We start from the raw sequence: 23,395 nt of genomic DNA, 5'->3' as shown, positions 1-23,395 counted from the left end.
GCCAATAGCAGTATTCTTTTTTACTTCCATAATTATTTTTATTTGCTTCTAATGTTATTTTAACTTTAGTCCTTTTGGATTTCTGTATGTCTTATCAAACTGACATGTTGTTAATTAATTTCAAAATGATTTCCAGTAGTAGGAAAAGCAAACTATCCAAGTAAATTGGTTTAATGTTGACATAAGCCCAGTTACAAATCAAGTTTTGGTTTTTAAAAATTGGGACAGTCCTGACTATGTGGCTGGCTGCTGTCCATGGTGCTGCTGTAGCGTTATGTTCCTCTCCGAGGCTGCAGAGGGCGCCAGAGCGCAAACGTCACTACACCTACCAGCAGAAGGAAGAACGACATGTGAGCAGCAGCAGGAGGAAAAACATGGCGATACCCATCAGGATCTTCCCTCTCTGTCGCTGGGCAGGGCGGACATTGTCCTCGCTGTCTGCGGGACACAGGCGGGAAGTCAGTCTGTCAGCGAAGAGGCGCTTTATATGCACATCAACGGGAAACCGTAAGTTTATGTTTTATAGAAGCTAGTTATTAGCAATGCTAACACAGAGCTTAGCATATTATGCTCAGCTCAGTCTTAGAGCTATTCACAAAATATTGTTACTGTTACCAGATTAGCCATCCGATTCATTTGCCCTTCATGTTAAAAAGCGCAGCTTTATCTGGAAGTGCAAATAAAAAAACTTACAAAAACGAAGGGGGAGGGGGAAACCTTGACCCCAAAAGGGCAACAAAAGATCAAGGGTAGATTAAAAAGTTCATGTGACAAAAAAGTGTCTTTAAAACGGGCCTTTTAACAAAAAATGTACTATATTACAAAAATATAAATACTGTTAACCTTAGTTGTAGCCATTCCCGCTGCACACGCAAGGATTCTTGTTGAAATACTGAACAGACACGCTGTCCGATATTGGATGGAGCAGCTTGCTGCTGCATGTTGACACAGTACTTGCAGAGACAAGTCCGCCAGTAGTTTTGTAACACACTTCATGCGGAGAGCTGGTCCTTGACTTTAAATAACTACTCTTAATATAGACATGCTGTTTGGTGAATTTGACTATTTTGAATGGATGGTAATCTGCTTTGACTATAGCCTTACTAGTTTCTGTACAAATATGTAAATAATGACAAATTACACTAACAGGATGGCTTCAAATTTACTTTTTACAGTTTTACAGGTCATTTGGATTTTTTAAAAGATAATTTAGTAACCCTATGATTGCCATTACCACTATATTACTTGAAAATGGTCTCAAAACAATAATTTAATGTTTATTGTGATAGCTTTTGGGCTAATTTATCATCCATCAAAATTAGTTATTGTGACAGGCATATGCTTGTACTTTTTGGGTAAAATGTACAGAGAACTTGGTTAATTACTAAATAACATGCATATAAATTATGTAAATATTTAGACTTTTTACTATTAGTTAACACATTTGTGGGGGGGGGGGTTTTCCAGACCTTCAGTTCAGACTCGATGAGCGTACGGCCCACAGCAGCCTGGATCTCTTCAAGAAAGACACGGGCATCATCTACCGCATGCTGGGCCTCGACCCCTCCCAGGTCCAAGACGACCCCGAGCGTTTCCGAGAGTGGGCCGTCGTATTGGGCGACAAAACGATTAGCAGCGGGCGACACTACTGGGAGGTCACGGTGAAAAAGTCCCAGGAGTTTCGTCTGGGGGTCGCGGAGACACTGATGTCCAGAGACGAGTGCGTGGGTACCAGCAGCTCCTCCTGGGTGTTCGGCTACGCTCAGAGGAAGTGGTTCGCCATGACCGGCAGTAAGGTGGTTCCTGTGACTCTGGTGGGGAAGCCGGACCGAGTGGGGATCCTGCTCGACTACGACGGCGGGTTCGTGGGGCTGGTGGACATCGAGAAGCCCAGAATCATCCACACACTCGGAGCTCGGTTCACGGCTCCCGTTTGCCCGGCGTTTGGGCTTTGGGACGGGGAAATCCTCACACACTCTGGTCTGGAGGAGCCAGAAGACCTGAAGTGAAGCTGGATTAACCCAGTTGTCTGCCATGAATACTGCCAGGCAGCATTTATCAGTATCCTACATAACTGTGCAGGACAAACAGCAATAGGACATATCTTCAAATGATGAATAATTACTGTGTAATTCAGCAAATCATCACTTTGCATAATACAAACTCATTCTGCGTGTTTTTGGCGTGTAATGCAACATTACCTCAGAGACTAAATGAGGAAACAAGGAATGTGTGTTTAGATTTGAGAAGTATTTGCTGCCAATTTTGTCTTATACACTGCATGCTGTGGTTTTCTCTACAAATGTACCTCTTGAAATATCACAGAAGTCCTCTGTGTTCATATTCAAACCATGTATTGTTTAATAAAATAACTTCACTGAAATTTTCCACATTTTTCTTTTTATTTACAGCAAAATATTATTTTGAAAAAAATATATATATATTTTGAGAAACTCTTTATTCACTTTACTCATGTTTCCAAACTTGTAGATGGTAAGTAATGATGGTAAATTGAAACGTGAACAAAAAATACATTCAGGATACACCAACTACTAGCTTAACATGCTGACATTGCATCAGAATCGACTGATGGCAATGGGAAAAATAAATCAATGAATGTTTAAAGTTTTATGAAAATGAGTGAAATGTAAAGGTTATGAAGGTAGGAATTGAAAACATGAAAATCATGTAAGTGTGGAGCTTAAACACTTTAACACTAAATCTGATACTTTAAATAAGACATATTTGTGGAGAAGCACCGATCAGGTTTTTTCTGGTCGATTCCGGTTTTTTGGTTATCTTTGATGCCTCTTGTCAAATATTTAACAGATTCTGATGAGTTCTTGTATGACGCATAAAACCTGCAGGAAATAATTTTACATTCCATAAAGACAGCCATTTTGAACACAACCAAACATGAAGAAATTATGGGACAATTGCTATTTATGCCTGGAGTCGATATGTCAATATTTAACTTTTTATATGACTTGTATTAAACTCTAAAATGTATCTAAATGTTTCCTCTTAAATGATGCATTTGTAGTAAAAAAATATTGGACATATTTAGATTTAATGATCAAGGAGATATCAACTAATTCCGGTCTTTTGATTGGTGCATCTCAAAAATACACAAACCTGTTTGAAATTAAAAAGAATAAGACCAGTATAAATTATTTGCAAACAATTTTTCAATTTTCAGATCAATTCAGCTGACAAACAAATTTGTAAGCCGAAATATAGAAAGGCTAAAAGATATCATAATCTGATTGCATAACTCAGCATATCTGCTATATTTACTGTAATTTTAGTTGATAAAATAAGTTTGCAAAACAGGATCCTGTTTTTTACTTCCAAATTGGTGAAAAACTGCACGGGGAAAAGTGTTTCAAATGCAGAACACGGTGTTGGCAGCATTATGCTCTGGGATTATAATTCTTCTGATGGAGCAAAGTTTTTTTTTCAAGATAGAGGAGATTGTGAGCTGTTCCAAATACTCAGTTTTAGCTCATTAAGGTTCCTGCCAAATGGTTGAAAATGAAAGAAGATTATTTTTGGCATCTCTCTTAAGTCTATATAAGAGAGAATGTAGAGTCGACAAGAAAAAAAAGTATATTTAAAATTTGCAGACCCGTATTCCAGGACTAAACTGTCTGTTGTTTCAGTAAGGTATTATTTTAAAAGGGTGCACTTTTATGCATCCAGGTTATTGAACTTTTTTAATCTTTCCCTTAAATGTATTGGTTTGTCAATTGAATTATACAAAAAACTATTATAATAAAGGTGCAAATTAAAAAATATGTAAATATGTAGTCTTATTTCTTTAGGCCTTTAGAAAGGCCTATCAGTTGCATTGGCTATCAATGCAACTGTTTGGTTTAATAGTGTTTAGCCGCAGTATTGGCCCTGAGTCTCACAATTATTACCGCCTTAAAAAAAAAATCAACATAAGGGTTTTACAGTCTTTATAAATCCTAAACACCACTGTGCATTATGCATTTACATATCAATAAAGAACAAAACAAAACCCAGCTGGTTGGGAGGATACTGAAGTGCATATTATTTTCCCAACAAAACAGTCCCAGTAGTTTTCAGGCTCCCTTTAAATAAATCACTAAGACACAATGAAGTTTAATCCCCAGAGAATTTTAATTAAGGCCCTGTTCACACTGGATGAATCCCCTCTATGATTTTAATTACCTGTTAGAAGCTGCTTGGATTGCTGCAAATGAGGAAAACCTCCTTCAGTGTGAAAGCAATCATGACACAGCTACACCTAGCAGTCGCCAGACGGATCTTAGTGCTATTTTCTGCTTCTCTGATTGGCTCTCCTGCAGCGTCGGCACGGTCTGGAGATCAGCAGCACATTCACATGTTGATCACCTCACCATCTACACAACTAGACTTTCACTAGCAGTGCCCTCTAACAGCGGTGTCCAGTTCTGGTCCTTGGAGGCCCGTGTCCTGCTGCAACTTATTCGAAATGAACGAATAACCTCTTCAGCATGCCATCAAGCACTGCAGGGTTCCTGGTAACTGTTCATTTGAGTCAGGTGTGTTGAAATAGGAAAACATCTGAAACATGTAGGATGTCTGCACTTGAGGACAGACACTGGACACCACAGCCCTGTAAGATCACACCAAAATATGGCTCCATCACTATGTTACAGGCACAGCTATATATATACTTATGTATATCCTTGAGAGGAGGTGGAACCATGCAGCCTCCATAATGTTTACATGTATTATATGTTTGCATGGCTATGAGGATACTGAAATATTATATTTACATATTATATAATTACAATATATTACACGTTATATTACAATAGCTATATTTACATTACAATTTGGATTGCAGCAAACAGGAAATCCAGGAGTACGTTCAAAATGCTGTCGAAATGTTTCAGTCTCCCAGCAACCAGCACATCCAAGGTCAGGCACAATTTGGAGGTGTGTGCGCTTCTTTCTTGCAGGGATTCTTTGTCCTGCAGTGCACTGCTTCCTGTACTCCTTCCTTTGTTAAACTGGCTTTAGCATGACGCTTATATGCTGCTGAGATGACAATAAATCACCATTACTGTTCTAGGTAGGCTTTGTGTGAACTGGAAACAGTAATGGGAAGCTTTGACTCCAGAACCATTTTCCAGAACCTGCTGAGTTTCACCACTTTGGCTAAAGTCGCACAGTGATCTCATTCCAGTGTGAAGGGGGCCAAAGAAAAATATACATTTTAAGATTTGAAACGGAAATAGCACAATTTTTAAATATTTACATCTCAGTAACATTTCTCAATCAAATGTTTGCACAAAACAAGAATATTACTACCCAACCAAACTAATGTAGGTTAGCAGTAATTGATTATTGATGCAGTTCTGTAGTATGTTCTTTCACTAAGTCTTCATTCTGCACAAATTCCAAATTCTGGCCCAGTTAAACTAAATTGAAAAAAAAATGGTGCATCCCTATATTTCAAAATTGACATCAAAAGTTCCACACCATTAATAAAAGGTACATCTTTTATAGCCTTTGGTTGGAAAAGTTTAAAATGTCAGTCTTTTCAGAAGGCCTGTAAAGCAAGTAATAGTCATTTCTTTGATTGTTTAACACATTTTCTGAGAATATTGCAATATCCCTTAAAAAGAGAATAAAGTCAAACATTCATCAGTTCTCCCAATTACCTTCTGTCCTGTGATTCTGTCCCGCTGTGTAACAGAAGGTTTCAATCCAAACTTTTATGGATATTTGTTAAACGGAGTTCTTCATCGTGTCTATCGCGGGGTTCTGCTCCTCTGTGCTGCTGGACGAGTCTTTGTACTCATGTTGGTACTTTTGCAGGACTGAAACAACAACATCATGGCCAAACTGCATGGCGTCATCAAGGGGTGTGTTGCCCCATCTGATAGACGACAGTGTGAAATGGACAAGGATGGGCTGTTATAGTTAGTAAAATGAGTTAGTATCAGATGAATGGTGACAACCCCCTCCCCCTACCTGTCCTTAATGTACGGATTCACTTTACATATTTGTGTCAGGAACGTTACAACGTCAGCGCGGCCTAGGAGGAAAATGAGCATGAGCAGAAACCACGCAGCATTCGAAACCCTGTATTTCATTGAGTTTTATATAAATGCCAAACCCGACATAATTTAAGGATGATCGAAGTAATCATGCAAAGTGTTACCTCCGGCAGCAGCGACGTGGAGAGCGGTGCGAGAGTCATAATCCCTCTGCTCCATGTCTACCGCTGACAGCGCGAACCTGAGGGAGAGACGAAGACGGAGGAGGTACGAATGAAGAAATATTGCTGTAAATGAAGGGAGGGAGCGATGTTCGCTGTGTGGAGGTAAGCTACAAGGACAAGAGGTGTGCATGTACAAACGCTATATATTAAAACAAATGTAGCAAACGAATGCTATTCAGATAACATTCAAATTTAAATCAATTTAAAGTTTCTTGATCCCTAGCAGTTGCTTTGCAACTTACAGTATGTTATACTGCATATTGAGTATGTTTAATTACAAAAAAAAAAAACCATACTGACAATGATATGACTAAAATAATTTCAGAGTTTTTTTCTGCAGTATTTTGTTTGGATCCTATAAATGCCGGAGAAAGAAAATGTTTGTTTCTACTGACCTCCTCAGAGCACAGACGTCACCGCTGTACGCTGCAAACATCAGATTAACGACTGACTTGTTCTGAGGGAAAACACGAAGAAAATTACAGTTTATAAATTCTTGCAAAGGCAGTTTCATGTTTAAAAAAAAAACAGGCAGATTGTAGGTTGATTGAGGCACTAAACTCACCGGATCGTCGTACGTCCGTCTCCTCGGGTCGTGTTTCTTGGTGAAGTGCCTCAGGTTGTCATAATTATGGAAGTTGAAGAAAGAAACAAGGTCCTTTCGGATCAAATTATTGTTGTTTAATAATCTATGGTTATATCTGAAATATTTTTGTCTGGATAAGAAATAAGTAGCCTACTTGACAGAAGTGAATTCCTCTGACGCTGTTTCCGAGCCGATCCAGTGGCGGGGACCAACACAGCATGCCCATAACGTTGGGAACCACCAGGAGAACGGCGCCCGAAATGCCAGATTTGGCAGGCAGCCCCACCTAAGCAAGGAGAACAAAAACAATACAGGAGCCTGAATAATTTATCCTGAAGACAACAGTCCATTGAAATATGAAATATGTTGGTCATTTTGTGTCTCTGCTAATTGAAATATTTTCAGCTTTGGTCTTTTTATTTCAGGATTTTTTACAGCAAAAAAAAAAAAAAAAAACTAATTTAAGTAAATTTTTTATGATTATTTACCTCCATAATTAATTAAACAACTGAGAAAGTAAACTGATTTGTTGACTGGGAAAGCAAAGGTATGGAAAAAGAGAGACCAAACACTGATTCTGCCCTACAGTCATGGAAACTCTTTGCTAAATTCAAACTAAGACACTTACATGGAAAGCAAATTGCCCAGAAAAGTCGTACATCCCGCAGGAATGCATCAGACTCAACGTGTTGCGAACGGATTCATCACTTAGCACACGATCGCCTGTGATTGGACAAATGCCTCCATTGGCCAGTGTGGCGGCCATGACACTTCCAGACTCACAGGTCACCTCAATGGAGCACAACTGGAATGGAGAGACAGACACAGATTTTCTGTGAGAAATATTCCCAGGCTTTTGCTAGATGCCTCACATGCAGGCAGGTGGTTGTTATGAAAGAGTAACAGAAACCAACTTTGGGACAAATTATCTCCTACAAGAGCCTCCAAGTTTGAAACAAACAATAAAAATGGGCACAAAGATAATTACTATTTTCCACAGGTACCTACAAACTTGAACGTAATGATTTTACTGACTGAAAATATTATGAGAACTTGACAGTAAAACAAACCAAAGAAAATATGTAGGATTGCATTTATGTGTAGGTTCTGAGTCAAGACCTCAAAAAACAAAACAATGATGGGTAAAATCTTTTAGATGTGCAACGTTGAAAATAAAAGTTAACACAAAATGATATTTTAATTAAAGTAAGAAGTAGTTTATTATTTAAAAATTGTGTTTCTTTATATTTTATTAATCGAATAATAATTAATTAATTCTTCGTAGAGTCATTTTTAAAAATAAAAACTTTAAAGCCGATTCCCATATATTGGAAAAAATGTCAGATTTCTTAAGCCACGTGGATAACATTTAGTCATTTTGTATACATTTAATATACAAATCATGAATCATAAAAAAATACCTATTTTTAAAATCAGGTTCAGTGAATCAGAGAACAAACGTTATTTTCCTACACATATTTTTCTGGAAGCAAAATTTCTCCATCTCCAACTTCTCCCTCTGAAAAAACCAGACAAATACTGTAAATAGTTACCTGAAAGTAGAAGTCAAGGGCTCCGATCATATCTGCATGATCAGGGAAGCACTGCAAGAATTACAATCAGAGTCAGCACACATTAAGCAGCAAACTATATATGTATTAACAGCCAGGGAAAAGATGTATACGAAAGCCTCTAAATTAAAAGTTGTAATTTGGATTTGGTAAGTTCAGCTCTCCACTTTGTAGCAAGTCTTTAACAACCAGCTTTTGGGACTCTAATGCTCTGAATATAGATATGGGCAAATTTAGGTTAATAGCTGTTTTCTTGTATCTATGTTCTCATTTGTAAAGAAAGTAAAACAGTGTGTTTTTATTTTTTGTCTTTTTACGTTTGACAACTGGCTGGAGTAATTAGCCTGTGCTTCGTAGCATATTTATAGCTCAAAAAAACAAAAAGTCATGGACTATTAAATTATCTTTAAAATGTACATAGATCAAAGAACCTTCAGTTCAATGTTTTTTCAAACATTATGTGATGCCAATAGTGCGGCATAACTTGTTTTATAAAAACTGTGATTTTTTTTCTAAACTTGGATCAATGTACGCAAATTAAAAACACTGATTTAAGCTTTTTTTCTTCACTAGAAGTACTAAGAAAATGACCATCAGATACAAAAATTGAACACACAAACCTTTTTTTCTTTCAGGTAATAACCAATTGCATAGTTTCTATCTCCAGTCTCTCTCTCTGACTGGAAACTGTAAGAATACAACAGGTATGAAAAACTGCATTTGATTAAAAACATCAGAGAACAACCAGGGTTTTTTTTGTTTTGTTTTTTTTTTTCTTACGTTGCATTGCTGAATCCCACAAACTCTGTACCAGTCATACTTTTCAAGAACTCCATCACCTGTGGAAACATATTTAGAGCGCGCTCAGTCGGAAACCCAATTCAGAAAGATGAGTTTGAAAGAACTGAAGCTGAAAAGCATTTACTCACATAGTCAAACCTCTCCGCTTTATTTGAATGTGTCTAAAAAAAACAGAGAAGAAAGAAAACAGGAGCAGGTTTACAGGGCTTCACCAGGATCCTACAGATGGCAGTGTTTCAGTGCTGCAGCTCATTTTTCACAGCATGCCTGGTTGGGTGTTGTGCAACGGGTAAATGTCGCTGATGAGTGTGTCACTCCATGTGGCGACGTGCTCAGTTTGGCCTGGCGGCTGTTCTATGGCTGTTCTTGAATTTCACACACCACTAAAGGATCAGTAGCAGGTCAAGGAGTTGTCAAGAAGGAGCAGCAGTCTTATATACTCATATTTAGAGACTCAAATAATCATGGAGGAGTTAAAAAAAAGGAGCATTTATCAGTTTTGTCCTTTGACCCTTTTAGTTTTTGTGGTTGTACGTATAGAGGCACTTGACCCAGTAAAGACTCAAAAAACAGATAAAACCATGTTTGCTTAAACAGTTTTACGCACATTGCAACGCACCCTCCTCCTCGGTAGCTGTGATTGGTCAAAGGCACCCTGTTGTTAGACATAAACAAGGTTTCTCCCTCAAAATGACCTTCGCATCAGTCAGCTGGAAAACTTTGAAAAGTCTCCAGAGAGGAAACATGACCATATGTGGCTTAAATACCCCAACGCATGTTCACATCAGGTGCCATGACCATCATGCAGCTGCCACGGCGAGGGCTTAGGTTTCAGTCTCTGAACTGACACAAAGTGATTTTGATTCTTAAGCCACACTGAAATTTCATTTCAGTAAATAACAAAAGAAAAAAAAACTACTAACAAGGAAATTATTATTACATTTCTTAAAACAAATTGATAACAGTGACGCCTTTCAGAACAATGTGATTATGTAGACCTGTAAGCACAAAGCTCTAGAAAGCTCATAAATATCATCAGGAGTATAACTGTGAGAGAATAAGATGTGCTGCTGCTAACAGCCTGAGGCCTGAGTTTAATCTCATGATGTCAGACATGAGCAGCTGCTTCCTGCAAGTTCTTGCTTTGCTTCCCTCTGACATCCTCGTTGCTGCTAGTCAATTGTTTCATATTATATTGTAAAGTGTCAGCATCTGCATACACACAATACCAATTAGATCAGATTCTAATAATATATACAGCTCACTAATGGCACTTGACTCTTGTTTATGTTTAAAATGAGAACAGCCTGATATTGTGAGCATCAAGCTGGTGTTATAAGGCATTTGATCAAGACTTCAAGAGTCCAAATCTCCAACATTTTCCTCACATATCTGAATGCAGTTTATTACTTTTAGTCTAATCCTCTCCCTTCTCTCTGTTCTTGTTTTATATGCTATTATCTAGCTTTATTTATTTATTTCATTCATTTACTCATTCAAAAAGAGTTATTTTTCCTAAGCATGTTATTAAGTTCTTGTGACAAACAAAAGAAAGAAAAGTAGACAATTTGATGCACTTTTGATATGTATTAATACTGTATATCTTTGATAAATTTTTGAAAAGTATAGAAATAGTAAGGTGTTACCTTGATCAAAGAACTAATGACAATAGCTCCAGCGTTCACCATGGGGTTGTGTGGTTTATCTGCACAGAAGCAAAACAAAAGCACTCAGTGAAAACGATTAGGAGGTCAATTTTCTGCGGCGAACTTGTAGGTGCCATAAGGTTATAAACCAATGGCTAAAAAAAAGTGATAAAATGGTAAACAATTAGAATAGAATACCATTTTAACTCTTTTCTATTAATATATATTTTTTATTTTTATTCCCAATTTATGGCAGAAAGCAAACATTTAGCTTCTGGCAGATCAGTTCTGGACTTACTTTATAACAAACAGTTTAAAGATCTATTCTGTTTATCTATTCTGCCAATCTTACCAATCAATATCTGCGGTCAGAACTAGTTACTTAGTGATCGTTTGGTCTCTCTTTGGGTTCATAACTCAATTTTGTTTGGTTTGTGTGACATTTCAGAAGGAGAAATTGTATTGAAAGAGGACTACATGACCACCGCACCAACCCAAACACAACAGAGCAGCTACTTCAGACACAAGGACAAATACAAACAACTGGCAGGACTTTTGTCTGTGGAGACAGACGTTCTGTTGAGTTAATGACAAAGTGGGTTTGAGCACATCCCAAGGCGATGCAACAGTCAGTAAAGACGGATATTGGTATTGTTTTGCATTGGCAAGGCGACTGGAGTTGATTACATAAATGGCTTGCCTTCCTCATTTAGCGACAGTTTGTTGAACTTCAAGCCACTGGGCTCCTTGCCCACAAAGCGGTGAACATGTTCGGTGCCAAGCTCATGCACAGCGATGGCGTACCCGAGTGGCTTCACACATGACTGCAGGCAGAAGGGAACCTTGGTGTCGCCCACTGAGTATCTGCAAGCAGAAAGGTCACAATGGGGAAACAAAGGAAGTCTTATTAAGGCTGCACACACAAAGAGCAGAGCACATCTGAGGACGGTGCTATGTTACCTCTGTCCATCGATGGTGCAAATAGATACGCCCCAAAGATCCGGGCTGAACTTAGCCAGCTGAGGAATGTAATCGGCTACCTGAGGAGATGAAACCCCTGAAATCACAGCGACTACGACTAAGCAAACGCTGAGCCTGAGCGACTCTTACTTACTTGCCCTCCTCGTTGCTGTTGTGCATTCTCAAATATCCTTTTGATCTGTTGGGTAAAATCCTCAAAGTCAGGGATGATGAAGTTTTTTCTGAAAGCCTTCGTCAGCAACATGATGTTGTTGCCGATACACCTGCAGACAGAAGGTGGAGAATTAATTTAATTTTATTTTTTTTATTTAAACCGGATTCTCTTTTTGACTCAATATATAGAAAATGAGACGGGCATTTGGTGGTTTCTTAGAAATGTGTGAAAAAGTAATGAGATTTTACAAACTTTTTTAATCAACTTATGTAATTTTTTATTTAATAAGGAAATAAAAAAAAACAAGACAAATTGTCAAATAAGCTTTGTTTTATAGTATATATTATCAGATTTTAATTGCTATAATTTCATTACTCCATTTTTTTTGTAGTTTGAACAACATTCCAGTGGCAAAGGGTGGAGAACGGCATTGGTTCAAGTATAAAAACATACCTATTTAATTATTGGAGGTTTCAACACAATACGATGCCGAAACTGGAATAGTTCAGGCACCTCTAAAATATGTTCGAAAAGCTTAAAAATAAAAAATAAAAATTTATTGAAGCAACTGTATTCAACATCATTGAAAAATACAGCTTTTAATTTGACAATTTCAGTTCATTGGCGGAAGATTACAATTTTTTTTATTTTTTACACAAATCGACCAGCTTTAAGTAACAGGACAAATGTAAGTCGTCTCTTAAGAAGAGAAAGCGACTCACAGCATCACAGATTCTAGAATGGATGGAAGGACATGAGGACATTAGGTCAAAAGGAAAAACCATAGCATGTCATGCCATATTATCCCAGGAAAACAGGAAGAACCTAGCAAGTATAAATAATAAGACTGTCAGTGTTATGTCAGACAATACGTTTGGCAGTTGGATGTTCCCCCACCCAGTTTCCAAAATTGTTCAGTGTGAGTTTGTGCTTCTGCAACAAAAGATGAATTCATCTTAGCCTTTCACCAGGAGTAAATCCCTTACTGTTCCAATTGTTTATCTTCATTCATAGGAAACACTTTTACATTAAGTCTTACTTAGACATTACCTTAAGTCCCCCTAGTTGGCATTGTACGGAACATGATGGAGTCTCGAGTCAGAACCATTGTTATAATTGGTGAGCATCGCGGCATGCTTTCAAGGAATGATAAGGGTATATTCTCCCTCAGCTGGTGTAAACTAAAATATGCAGCCATGAGCCCTAGGTGATGTTAGCGTGAGGCTTTCAAAGTGAAAAGAGAGTGGGCTGCATCTTGCATTATTTATGCTGGCCATTTCCAAAAACCAACAGATGATTTCTCTCTTTATTCCAGCAGAATATTTGTGCTAAAGCTCCCACAGTCTCTTTATTTTAGAAAACAAGCAGAAACATGACGGCTGACTCGTTTAGCCAGACGCAGCAATGTGCCACTGCAGAACAGAAGCTGAGTCTGAGAATTATACCTCAGTTAGGGAATTACAGAATTAGGAAAGGAGGGAGTGTGGTGCCTTTGAGCCTGCTAATGTAGCTGGCAGTCTGGAGCTCGACCAGAATGATGCCCTTTCATTAGCAGACTCAGAGACCTCACTACTTCCCTCCAAGCTCCGCTGCTTTGGCTGCCATGCATGCATGCACATGAATTTGCTTCATAGCAGCTGTCAGCTATAAAACACCGGTGTCTGTCAGTCTCCAGGACTCAAATAGAGCTGGCCACAAATCACCTTTTTTACGTAACAAAAGCACATTAGAGTCCCTAGTTTAATCTGACCCAACACCTTGTACTCATTCATTATTTTTTCCATGCATTAAGGAGCAGGTGTGTCTGTTTTAACTATTAATTGCGCAGCATTTACTAGTTAAATCCAGAATGTTTGTTGAAGTAAATGCATTCTGTCTCCCCTCTGCTTACAGTCTTATGAAAGTATTCACACTCCTTGGGTTTTTTTGGTCATGTTCCAACTATATTTTTTGAGATTATACATGATAAACCATTTGTGAATTGGGAGAAAATTATTCATGTTTTTCTTTTTTTTTTTTTCGCCACACATAAAACCCAGAAAATGAGACATGCATCAGTATTCACGCCCCCACTGAGTCAATATTTTGTAAAAAGCATCATTTGGGAAATACAGCTGCATGTCTATATGCTGCATCTAAAGACTACATTTCTTTCTAGACTGTAAAAAAAAAATAGTGCAAACCCAGTCAGACTGGATGTAGCGCAGCTGTGAACTGCAGTTTTCAAGTGTTGCCAGAGATTCTTAATTTTAATTAAGTGTGGACTTTGACTGGGCCATTCTAACACATAAATGTGCTTTGACATAAAACATAAATTCTGGGTCCAGCTGTGCGATTAGGATAGTTGTTCTGTTGGACAGATAAAACTTGTTTGTAGCCTTTAATATGTTTTTTTTGCAGGATTGACATGTTTTTAGCTCCTTCTTTGCATCAACTGACTATCTTCCACGTCCATGTTGAAGAGAAACCACATAGTTTTACTTTTAGGGATTGGATTTTCAAAGCAATGTGCAGTGTCAATTTCCGCCACACATATGCATTTTGTTAATAGAGCAACAAGTTCATTTTTCTGCCTCATCTTACCAGAGCACCACCTTCCATATGTTTAATGTGACCCTTCTATAGCTGGTGGCAAACTGCAAATGGGTTTTCTTCTTGCATCTTTTCCATAAAGGGCAGATTTATTGAGCGCACAGCTAATAGCTTTTCCTGTTGACAGAAATTTCAACCTGAAATCTCCACTGGGTCTTTGGCTTATTCTTTAATTAATCCTCTCCTCACTCAGTCAATCAGAACAGATGGATGGCCTATGGCTTAAAACACGCTAAAACTTTTAGATATTGTTTTATAACCTTCAACTTCTCCACAAATTTCCCCCCGACTTTCTTCTAGCTGCGTTTGTTGATGCTTACTAACAAACCTCCAAGACTTTCACTGAACAGCTGGGTTCATACTGAGATCAAATTACTCTAAGCTAATTAGGTGACGATGAGGGGGTGGTGGTTTTACTTAGAGGCATCAGAATGAAGGGGGATGAACAACAATGATGCACTACATTGGGTCGTGCTATCAGATAAAATTATAATAAATACATGGAAGCTGTTGAAAACACTGTAACTGTCCAGACGTTTTCTCACCTTCTGAAAAGTTTTTTGTCCATCATGACCGGTCCCGTGGAGTCAAGCGTAGACTGTCTCATCTGACGGACACAGTCCCGCAGCCGAGGGTCAGACGTTAACAAACCCGTTCTTCTAAAAGCCTGGAGACAATGGAGAAAGGAGTTTGAACAAATGTTTTTCAGAAGGGATAGTAGAAACGCTGATTAATGGTGGCTATTACTGTACGGACTCCGGTGTATTAAGTCGAAACCATGGGATTCTCCTGTCAGCTGCAGGAATCTTTGAAATACACGATTAGGGGATTTCAAAGGCACAAGTGTGCCTGCAAGGAAATGAGGAGGGCAGCAGAGCAGATAGCGGCTATCTCACTCCTGCTGCTGGTGTCACTGACAGACACTGCACAAAGCACGTGGGTCTATTTTGGGGATACCATGTGTTCGACCCTCCTGACCAGAGAAGCTTGGCTGTTTTTTGTTTTTTTTAATTTACTCATCACAGTTGACAAGCTCTTCAAAGTGTAAGCAGACCTGACAAATGGCTGTTGCAGTTGCTTTATTTCTGTGAAATTCTAACCTCAAGGCTGAAATAGTGAAGTTAGAGCTCCGTGCAGGCTGTTCCTATTTTGGAGTTCATTAGCTTGAGCTATCAACTTAAAACAATTGTTCCTATTAGGAGTGGGAAACTTAGCACTTCATCGTGATATTTTGTAAGACTATTGTGATAACAATAAAAATCTATTTATTACTTCCTTTTTGGTAACCGTATGGCACAATGTGTATTGAAAAGCTTGTCTATTTGAAATAATCTTCTTCAGAATAGCACTTGCTTAAAGAAGTGTGATTTAGGGTTTGATTTTTTTTTTTTATCCTCTCGTGGAAAAAAACGGGGTTGAAAATAGCAAACATAACATTTTAATTTGTTTTAGTTTTTTTTACAATACCTAAAATTTATCGTGGAAACAATAAATCAAAATTCTTAACATGGCAAGAAAGTTTTCACAATGAATGATAAACAATACGATAAATGCCCACCCTTAGTTTCTATCACATACCAATGTGAAAATTCTGGATGATAATGATATCCGATATTAATACTGTTTTGGCTGATAACCAATATATATCTATAGTATATATATTTCCCTACTTGACACCATGAAAAAACGACCACTGACATTTCCGTGCTGCTTCAGTCAAAAACCCAAAATATTACTCTGTATCACTGTCACTACAAGGTGCCCAAACAAATATCACATGACTAACGCCTCCCTTTTCCAAAACACAGAAGGGACAGTAGTTCTATGGATCTCTAATATTTAAGCAAAAGTGTATAATCTGCAAAAAAGCATTATTTCCTTGATAAAAATAACTTAAAAATGTGAGTGTTGTTAAGCCATATGTCCAACGTAATATCTTAAAGAAGTCGTAAGATTGGCTTTTTGTTCTCTTTTTTCCATTGTTATTGTTAATCCAAAGAGTCTGAACAGCTCGTTCACCATCCATCTTCTGCCTGAGTCGCCTCTACAAACACCTCCAGTCATCTGTGGCATAACAAGCTGCCACCTGTGTTGACACATGGCTCCTAAACGCATGGCTGTTTTTAAAATGGCTCAGTTGCCATAGATATCGAGTTCACCAGATGACTATTTTTCTATAACAACATAATTATTATTATTATTATCATAAATTCTTATAGAAACTTGTCCATTTCCATCAGTGTAGTTGTTCATCATTTAAATATTTGCTTGGTATTTTACCTTATGCACCTTGATTAAAGCCTAGCGGGCTACTTAGATATGGATACAGCATTTTAATTAGTTTGTTATATAGCAAGAATGACTTGAAAAATTTAACAGATAATAGAATTAAAGCCCAGAGACTAAACATTCAGACGTGAAAAGCAGTTAGTTGCTTATGTTAATTCCCTGAATCTGCAGCATCACACCAGGTATTTTTAGACTGACTCTGTAAGGTGGTCATAAACACCCTTTAAACCATTCCTTCTAGCCAGCAGGAGACATTTTGGATTCTTCTGGTGGGGTGTAATGTTTCTCACCAAGGTTAATCTAATAAAAGTCAAAGGTGTTCCCAAGAAACATAACAAGTCTGTTGCAGATTGCCTGTATGGACATGTTCACATGCGCGCTTCAGAAATTCAAATCAGCACTTGTTGATGCACTAACTCACAGAGATGAACTGAGAGATGGGGATCGTCTCTTTCCCGTCGGTGATGGTGTAAAAAAGCAGGTCCTCTATGCTGGACATGAGTCGGCTTCTGTCAAAAAAAAACCAAAACACAACAAACACAGTAAGTTGTGATCTTGAAGCTGGATGGATTCCAATGTATTAAGTCAAAACTGTGAGCAGAAGCTCAAAGTTTATGTCAACATCACTGGCACTGAAGGTAATGGCAGCTAGCCAGATATTGACTTCAGTCCAGGACTGTGAAAGTGTATTTATTAAAAAGACATAAATGCAATATAGGAAGGAATATAAATGCTATGTCAATGAACTACCATGAAATCACTGATTAATCACAAAATATATGAATGAAGTGAAATAACATCAGACTTATGTAGCACCTTTCAACCCTCTAAGGGTTCTCAAAGACAATGAAATATTCCACATAAGAAGCTTAATGTGTAAACTGCTTTTTTTACCATTTAATATTTGAGCACAAATTTATTTGTTACATTATATCCAATCATTACCCACTGTGCTTAGTATGCTGTCTTTTATTTATGAAATAAAAAACTATTTGAGACTTTTCTAGGCAGACTTAGATTTAAAATTATTATGAATAACCATTACCAAACAACAATAAAAGAGAACTTATTGTTTTAAACCAGAAAAAGCCATAAGTGGTTAATAAATCATTGCTATGACTTGTTATTAAAGAATTGGGCAAATAAGTTATGTGTTGTTTTACTTCCCTTGAAATTTCTTAGCAGCTTTTAATTAAGAACTGTTGCACATTAAGACTTTCCTATTTTCCTTATTACTTGGTCCAACAATTAATAGCCAAATTAATTATCTTTTAATATTATTCACCGTTTCAGTGACTCTCTTTTTAACAGTGAAAGTTTACTAATTTCTTTCCACAATGTGCTACTTGTTTTTTTTTGTGGTTCAAAAGTCAGTCTCTGTTATCTGACTGAACAACCTAACGTGTGCACATCTAGTTGCTCGTCACCCTGGCGTACACCGCTCGATGTACGCCATGGTGACGTGTATCTTGCACCAATTATCTGTGCTGCCCTTAAATCATTTTTTCACCAAGACATCCTATCGTTTAGTAAAGCTGGTGTCCATTTAATATTCACAAAGTTCTATTTGACAACCTCTTACTGAAATATGCAAGACATTATTTGGAAAAGTCATAACATTGATAGCAACATTGGCAGTTTTAATATCTGTTTATATAATTTGACTTGCCTGGTGAATTAAATTATTCACAACATGTTCACGGCAGCAGACCCTTATCCAAATGGATTCTGGCATTTGAGTCCAGTGCTGATAAGCAGAATGAGCCCTCTTCTATTTAGGCTGGAGGACTTAAGAGTTAGTGATTAAAATGGATTTTCACATTTTCACGTGTCAGGCCAGAGGATAATTTTCCACTTTGCCTTGAATATCTTAAGTGGACTTGGGTTAAGTTGAAGTGGCTGTTTTTCAAGAAGTTCTCCTTGTTCTCGTTTCTGTTCCCTTTAGAGTTTTTGCTATGCTATTTTTTTTTTTTTCAATTTTAATCAATTATTTTTTCTTAAACTATAAAAAGAATTATCTGGTTCAATGTTTCACAGAGAGGCAAATCTGCTCTGGTCTATTACTTGGAAAGCTTTAATCATTCAAGGATCCTTTTTTGTTGCTTAAATTCATGTTATTGACTTGCTCCTCGCTCCACTAAATCTAGGAAAAAAAGAGAACATTACTCCAGTCTGAATGACTTTACAGGGTCATTGTAGCTCAGAGAATACAATTCAAGACGACACTTTTGTCTGGAAATTAATCATAGAATGGCTTAGCACCGAAATACATTTTTAGTAAATGTATTTTACTAAAATACATTTAGTAAAATATGTATTTTTACTAATACAGTAACTTAAAGTAATTTAAGACTACTTTGAATCCCCCATGTCAGAACCAAACGTGGGGAAAGAGCATTCAGCTTTTGTGCTCCACTAAAATGGAATAACTTCCATAAAACTGTAAAACACTGAGTTCCTTAAATTCAGTGCTAAAGACTTACTTTTTATTAATAATAACTGGAGCACTGATTTACATCAGCTTCTCTTTATTTTACCACTGTAGCCTGTCGTCAAGGTGACGACTAGTAAACATGGCGGACGAAGTCTTCCCTTAAATATAGTTATATTTAACCCGGTTGATAAAACATTTTTCATCTACTTATGTTTTTATATAAATTTGTGTATCAATTTTTCCTACAATTGATACACAAATTGTGACCTACTGTGTCAGAACAGTCTACTTTTTATATGTTTTAAATAAGCTAACAGGTGCTCGTCTTTCATCTCTAAAGTGAGCTACAGCTGCAGTGTGTAATCTTTATATTATGTAAAATATGTATATGTTTAAATGTTTGTCTCTTGTATAATATGAAATAGATAATCTATGAATGAAATGCAACTCATCATAAACAACTCATTAGAGCCAGAAGGTCTTAGAGTTGTTCAAGGTGCTAATGGCGGAGAAACAATTTTCTGTTGGTGAGTTGCCTAGCAACCTCAAATCGACGACGGTTAGGTTCTGTCATGCAAAACAGTTGCATATTGGTATTTGGCACTTTATTAAATATAATAACTGGCATAAAGTATCAATACTGTTTAAATAAATAAGACATAAAGTTGGAGCTATCACTACTGCTACAATAATATTAATAGTTGAGAGATCCAGTTGAGCTCCAACAGCCTAATTTAAAATGGTACTTTCCGGAAGCAGAGCATCAAAATTTTTGAAACTAATAAATGTAAAGCTTATTGAACGACTGCTGTTGAATACAATAGCTTCAAACTTTTGGGACCTACTTGCCGCGTCCTTGGTCCTCATCAGGGCCTTTTCGAGGATGAAAGGCTCTGTGGGAGAGAATTGTTGCTGTCCAGAGATTAACAGGTTGCTGACTCCTGGAGATGTCAGCGCCACGTCTGGCGGAGATAAATGCATTTTTAAACAGCTGCAAGATTCCCGGGTTGGTCGTCCGCAGACTTTTCAGGCAATGCATTGTGAAAGGTAGGGCTTTGGTTCCTCAACCCGCCTGCTGGTCTTGGTGGATAAATGTGAACGGTGGCCTTTTGGTCCTCGGAGCTTTAATAGCAGCTGCTGTCTCCCCGCGTGGCTCATGTACTGTACAGGCTGTTGCTAGGGGCGGGGCCTTGACTGGGGCAGGACTGAGCGGTTCAATGCACTGAAGTGAAGTTTGATAGGCTTCCAGGTACTGCTGCCACCGTCTTAGCTACCGTCTTAGCTCAAGTTCTTGATTAGAAAACGGCAAAAGTGTCAGTCTTAAAGCTGCAGAATCAAACTTTAACAAAAAGAAATGTTTTCTACATATTTGTTATATCGTATAATATAAGGCAGATACTATTCCAGGGCTGTCAAACTCAGTTTGTATCAAAAATGTTTTTAAAGGGCCGGTTGTGCCAGAATGTATTGGTAAAACCAATTAAACTGCTAAAATATCAATAAATAGTTGTTCCTCCAAGGTTTTGTGATTATTTTTTGTGGGGTTTTTTGCAATCAAAATGACAGATTTTGCGGTGATAATTGGGAAATATTTGTTAGGAATTTTTATGGTATTTGCGCTAATCTATGATGTTAAATTATTACTTCAGTTACGGACTATATCTTGACATCAAGTAAGGTTGAGGCAGCAGTCACTTAAACTCGATGTCTGACCAATTTTGCAAGATTAGTGGAAAACTGGAAGGACTTATTGATGTAATTTGGAGTCTAGAGGGCCACATATAAAGGTGGGCCAGATTTGGTGGGCCTAACCAATGACAGCAGCTAAATGGTTTTTGTGTAACAGTAAATAATTTTCACTATTATCACATTGAGCAGCGTACAGTGACAGTGCTAAAAGACAGTCCTCCTGACACCGATTTGTTGATTTTGACCATTTTTGTAGACCGCAATAGTAGCACTATGAGTGGTGGTGTGAGGAGGTGGAGGAGCTTGATTTTTTACAATTATTTGTCTCATAAATATGGAAAAAAAAAAAAGTTATGTACTGTTGTTTTAACAATCTTCAGGAGGATAAGCCACAAAAGGTCATTAAAGCAGCTGGCCGTTTGCAACTAATGGAAACTAAGTGGAAGGAAGAATATAAAATAAAAAAGGTGTTCAAGCAATAGGAAAACCCTCCACCTTAAGAACTGGAATACATTGAACAATACCCATTCAAAAATTAAGAGGACATTCACAAGACATTGAGTTAGTGCTTTGAGAGTCATGAATTTCAAACGTGCACAGAAAATTAGCTACAGTTGTTGCATGAGCCTCAACATCAGATGTATCTTAGCTTTACTGATGGAAGACAAAGGACTGGGCTATTTTTAGATTAATGTAAAATTAAAATTTCATGTCGATATTGCAGAGCCTAGAGGAAGCGTGGGGAAGAACAGAATCCAGGGTGTGTGGGTCCAGTGTGAAGTTCACACGGTGATGGGGTTTAGAGAGCCATGTCATCAGCTGATGCTGTTTCACTGTGGTTTGTCAACTCCAAACTGAGGACTGGGCACAGGCCAACGCTGTCAAAGCCACCACTACCTGCTTTAATTACCACGACCAACAAACCCACTGCACTCAAACCCTGTTGAGAAAAGAAGAGGCAGAATGAAGAGGAACTTGAAAAATACCAAACCCAGTAATGAATACCAGCTAAATGTAATTATTTCAACAAGTTGTTTTTTTTGGCTCTAGTGGCCTTTATTTGATAGTTAATTGACAGGAAAGTGGGTAATGAGAGAAGGGGGAAGACATGCAGCAAAGGTCACCAAGGCCGGGAATCAAACCTGCGACAGCTGCATCAAGGACTAAGGCCTCCTCCCTATGTGGGTTGGGCTTAACCCCTGCGCCAGCACAGCACACCCAAGTTGGGCTTTCTTAACACCTTAGCAGTGCCAAAGATTATGATCCATAACCTTCTAAATGAACAGAAATAAACTTTATTAACTAAGATATGTAAGAGCTTTGCTTTTATAATTAAATCATTTGCTTCTCAATGATATTCTACTTTACTTAGAGGTACATGTATATTAATCATTGGCTTACTCAGTTGTTATCACATATCTTTGATAAAAATGTTTGTTAGTTTTCTGAAACTATTCTATTATTCCCAAGCTACAGCTGTAGTGTGTAATCTTTATATTATGTAAAATATGTATATGTATATGTTTAAATGTTTGTCTCTTGTATAATATGAAATAGATAATCTATGAAAGAAATGCAACTCATCATAAACAACTCATTAGAGCCAGAAGGTCTTATTGTTCAAGGTGCTAATGGCGGAGAAACAACCAACAAAACGGTTTTCACAACCGTTTTGTGGATTACATAATAAATGCCATTCACATGTATACTACAACAATCTTAGCCTTATTTTAATAATAATAATATCCATGTTGATCATAGTTAGAACTAAAACATATCTTTACTTTTGTTTTACATAGAAATAACATTAAGAAGAATGAGCACTTTAATATTTAATATGATTTAATATGTATTTGATCAGTTGTCTGTGAATATAATGATTAAACGTACAAAATAACGCCAGGAGCTTGTGTCTAAGTGAGCAGTCAAGCGCAACCTGTGAAATATTCCTACTGCTTTAAAATAGCGCCACCCCATGGCGGGTTTCTCTCAATGATTTACTGATGTCTTTCTGTTTTGTCCTCTAGGTGGCGCACTCTCTCTAGTGTGTGGTCATTCTCTCTTCCCTAACTTTTCTAGCTTTTCTAAGGACACAAGGATGTATTTAAGAGTCCTCCTCTCTGCTACACACAGAGTGGCTTAACAAATACATGTTTTTGTTTTTTTTTCCTATGGAGCCTATAGAAAATACATCTTAAATGATAAAAGAAATTATGCTAGTAGTTCAAGCATATAAATGAAAGAACAAGAAACTAAGATGTATATGAAATGTTATATTATTGTGTCCTTTTCACGCCGAGATATTTGTTTTGTTTTTATTTTCTGTTTTGCCCTTGTGTTCACCGTAATGATGTATTTTTCCAATTCCCCGTATTTTCTTAAATGTTCTTGCTGTTTCATCTTCTGAAAAT

The 23,395-nt window shown here is 37.5% G+C and overlaps 2 protein-coding genes across 9 annotated transcripts; one reads left to right on the top strand and one right to left on the bottom strand.

The window, feature by feature from the left end:
* The first annotated feature begins 80 nt into the window (after positions 1-80).
* spryd4 (SPRY domain containing 4) lies at positions 81-2,383 on the top strand. Its single transcript, XM_008414190.2, has 2 exons — positions 81-507; positions 1,468-2,383. The coding sequence occupies exons 1-2, from the start codon at positions 237-239 to the stop codon at positions 2,007-2,009; spliced, it is 813 nt and encodes a 270-aa protein (XP_008412412.1). The 5' UTR covers positions 81-236; the 3' UTR covers positions 2,010-2,383.
* On the bottom strand, positions 2,381-20,465 carry LOC103467629 (glutaminase kidney isoform, mitochondrial). 8 transcript variants are annotated; one of them, XR_534095.2, is made up of 20 exons: positions 20,141-20,465; positions 17,283-17,370; positions 15,118-15,239; positions 11,960-12,089; positions 11,806-11,885; positions 11,546-11,709; positions 10,846-10,904; positions 9,328-9,360; positions 9,179-9,237; positions 9,019-9,085; positions 8,381-8,431; positions 7,456-7,632; positions 6,982-7,113; positions 6,807-6,899; positions 6,637-6,698; positions 6,182-6,258; positions 5,992-6,055; positions 5,679-5,896; positions 5,497-5,566; positions 4,123-4,624 (listed from the first exon to the last, which is right to left on the bottom strand). XR_534095.2 is itself a non-coding variant. In XM_008414187.2 (18 exons), the coding sequence occupies exons 1-18, from the start codon at positions 20,332-20,334 to the stop codon at positions 5,746-5,748; spliced, it is 1,803 nt and encodes a 600-aa protein (XP_008412409.1). In that variant the 5' UTR covers positions 20,335-20,465; the 3' UTR covers positions 3,948-5,745. The 8 variants fall into 8 exon arrangements, 2 of the variants coding, with proteins under 2 accessions (XP_008412409.1, XP_008412410.1); XR_534097.2 differs by lacking the exons at positions 4,123-4,624; positions 5,497-5,566 and adding an exon at positions 2,381-2,861; XR_534094.2 differs by lacking the exon at positions 4,123-4,624 and adding an exon at positions 2,405-2,861 and having other exon boundaries at positions 5,497-5,896.
* Between the last annotated feature and the right edge of the window lie 2,930 nt (positions 20,466-23,395).

This window comes from Poecilia reticulata, linkage group LG7, assembly GCF_000633615.1.
Source record: "Poecilia reticulata strain Guanapo linkage group LG7, Guppy_female_1.0+MT, whole genome shotgun sequence".
NCBI classification, from domain to species: Eukaryota; Metazoa; Chordata; class Actinopteri; order Cyprinodontiformes; family Poeciliidae; genus Poecilia; species Poecilia reticulata.
The sequence above is the reverse complement of the archived record's forward strand: the minus strand, read 5'-3'. Positions and strand labels throughout refer to the sequence as shown.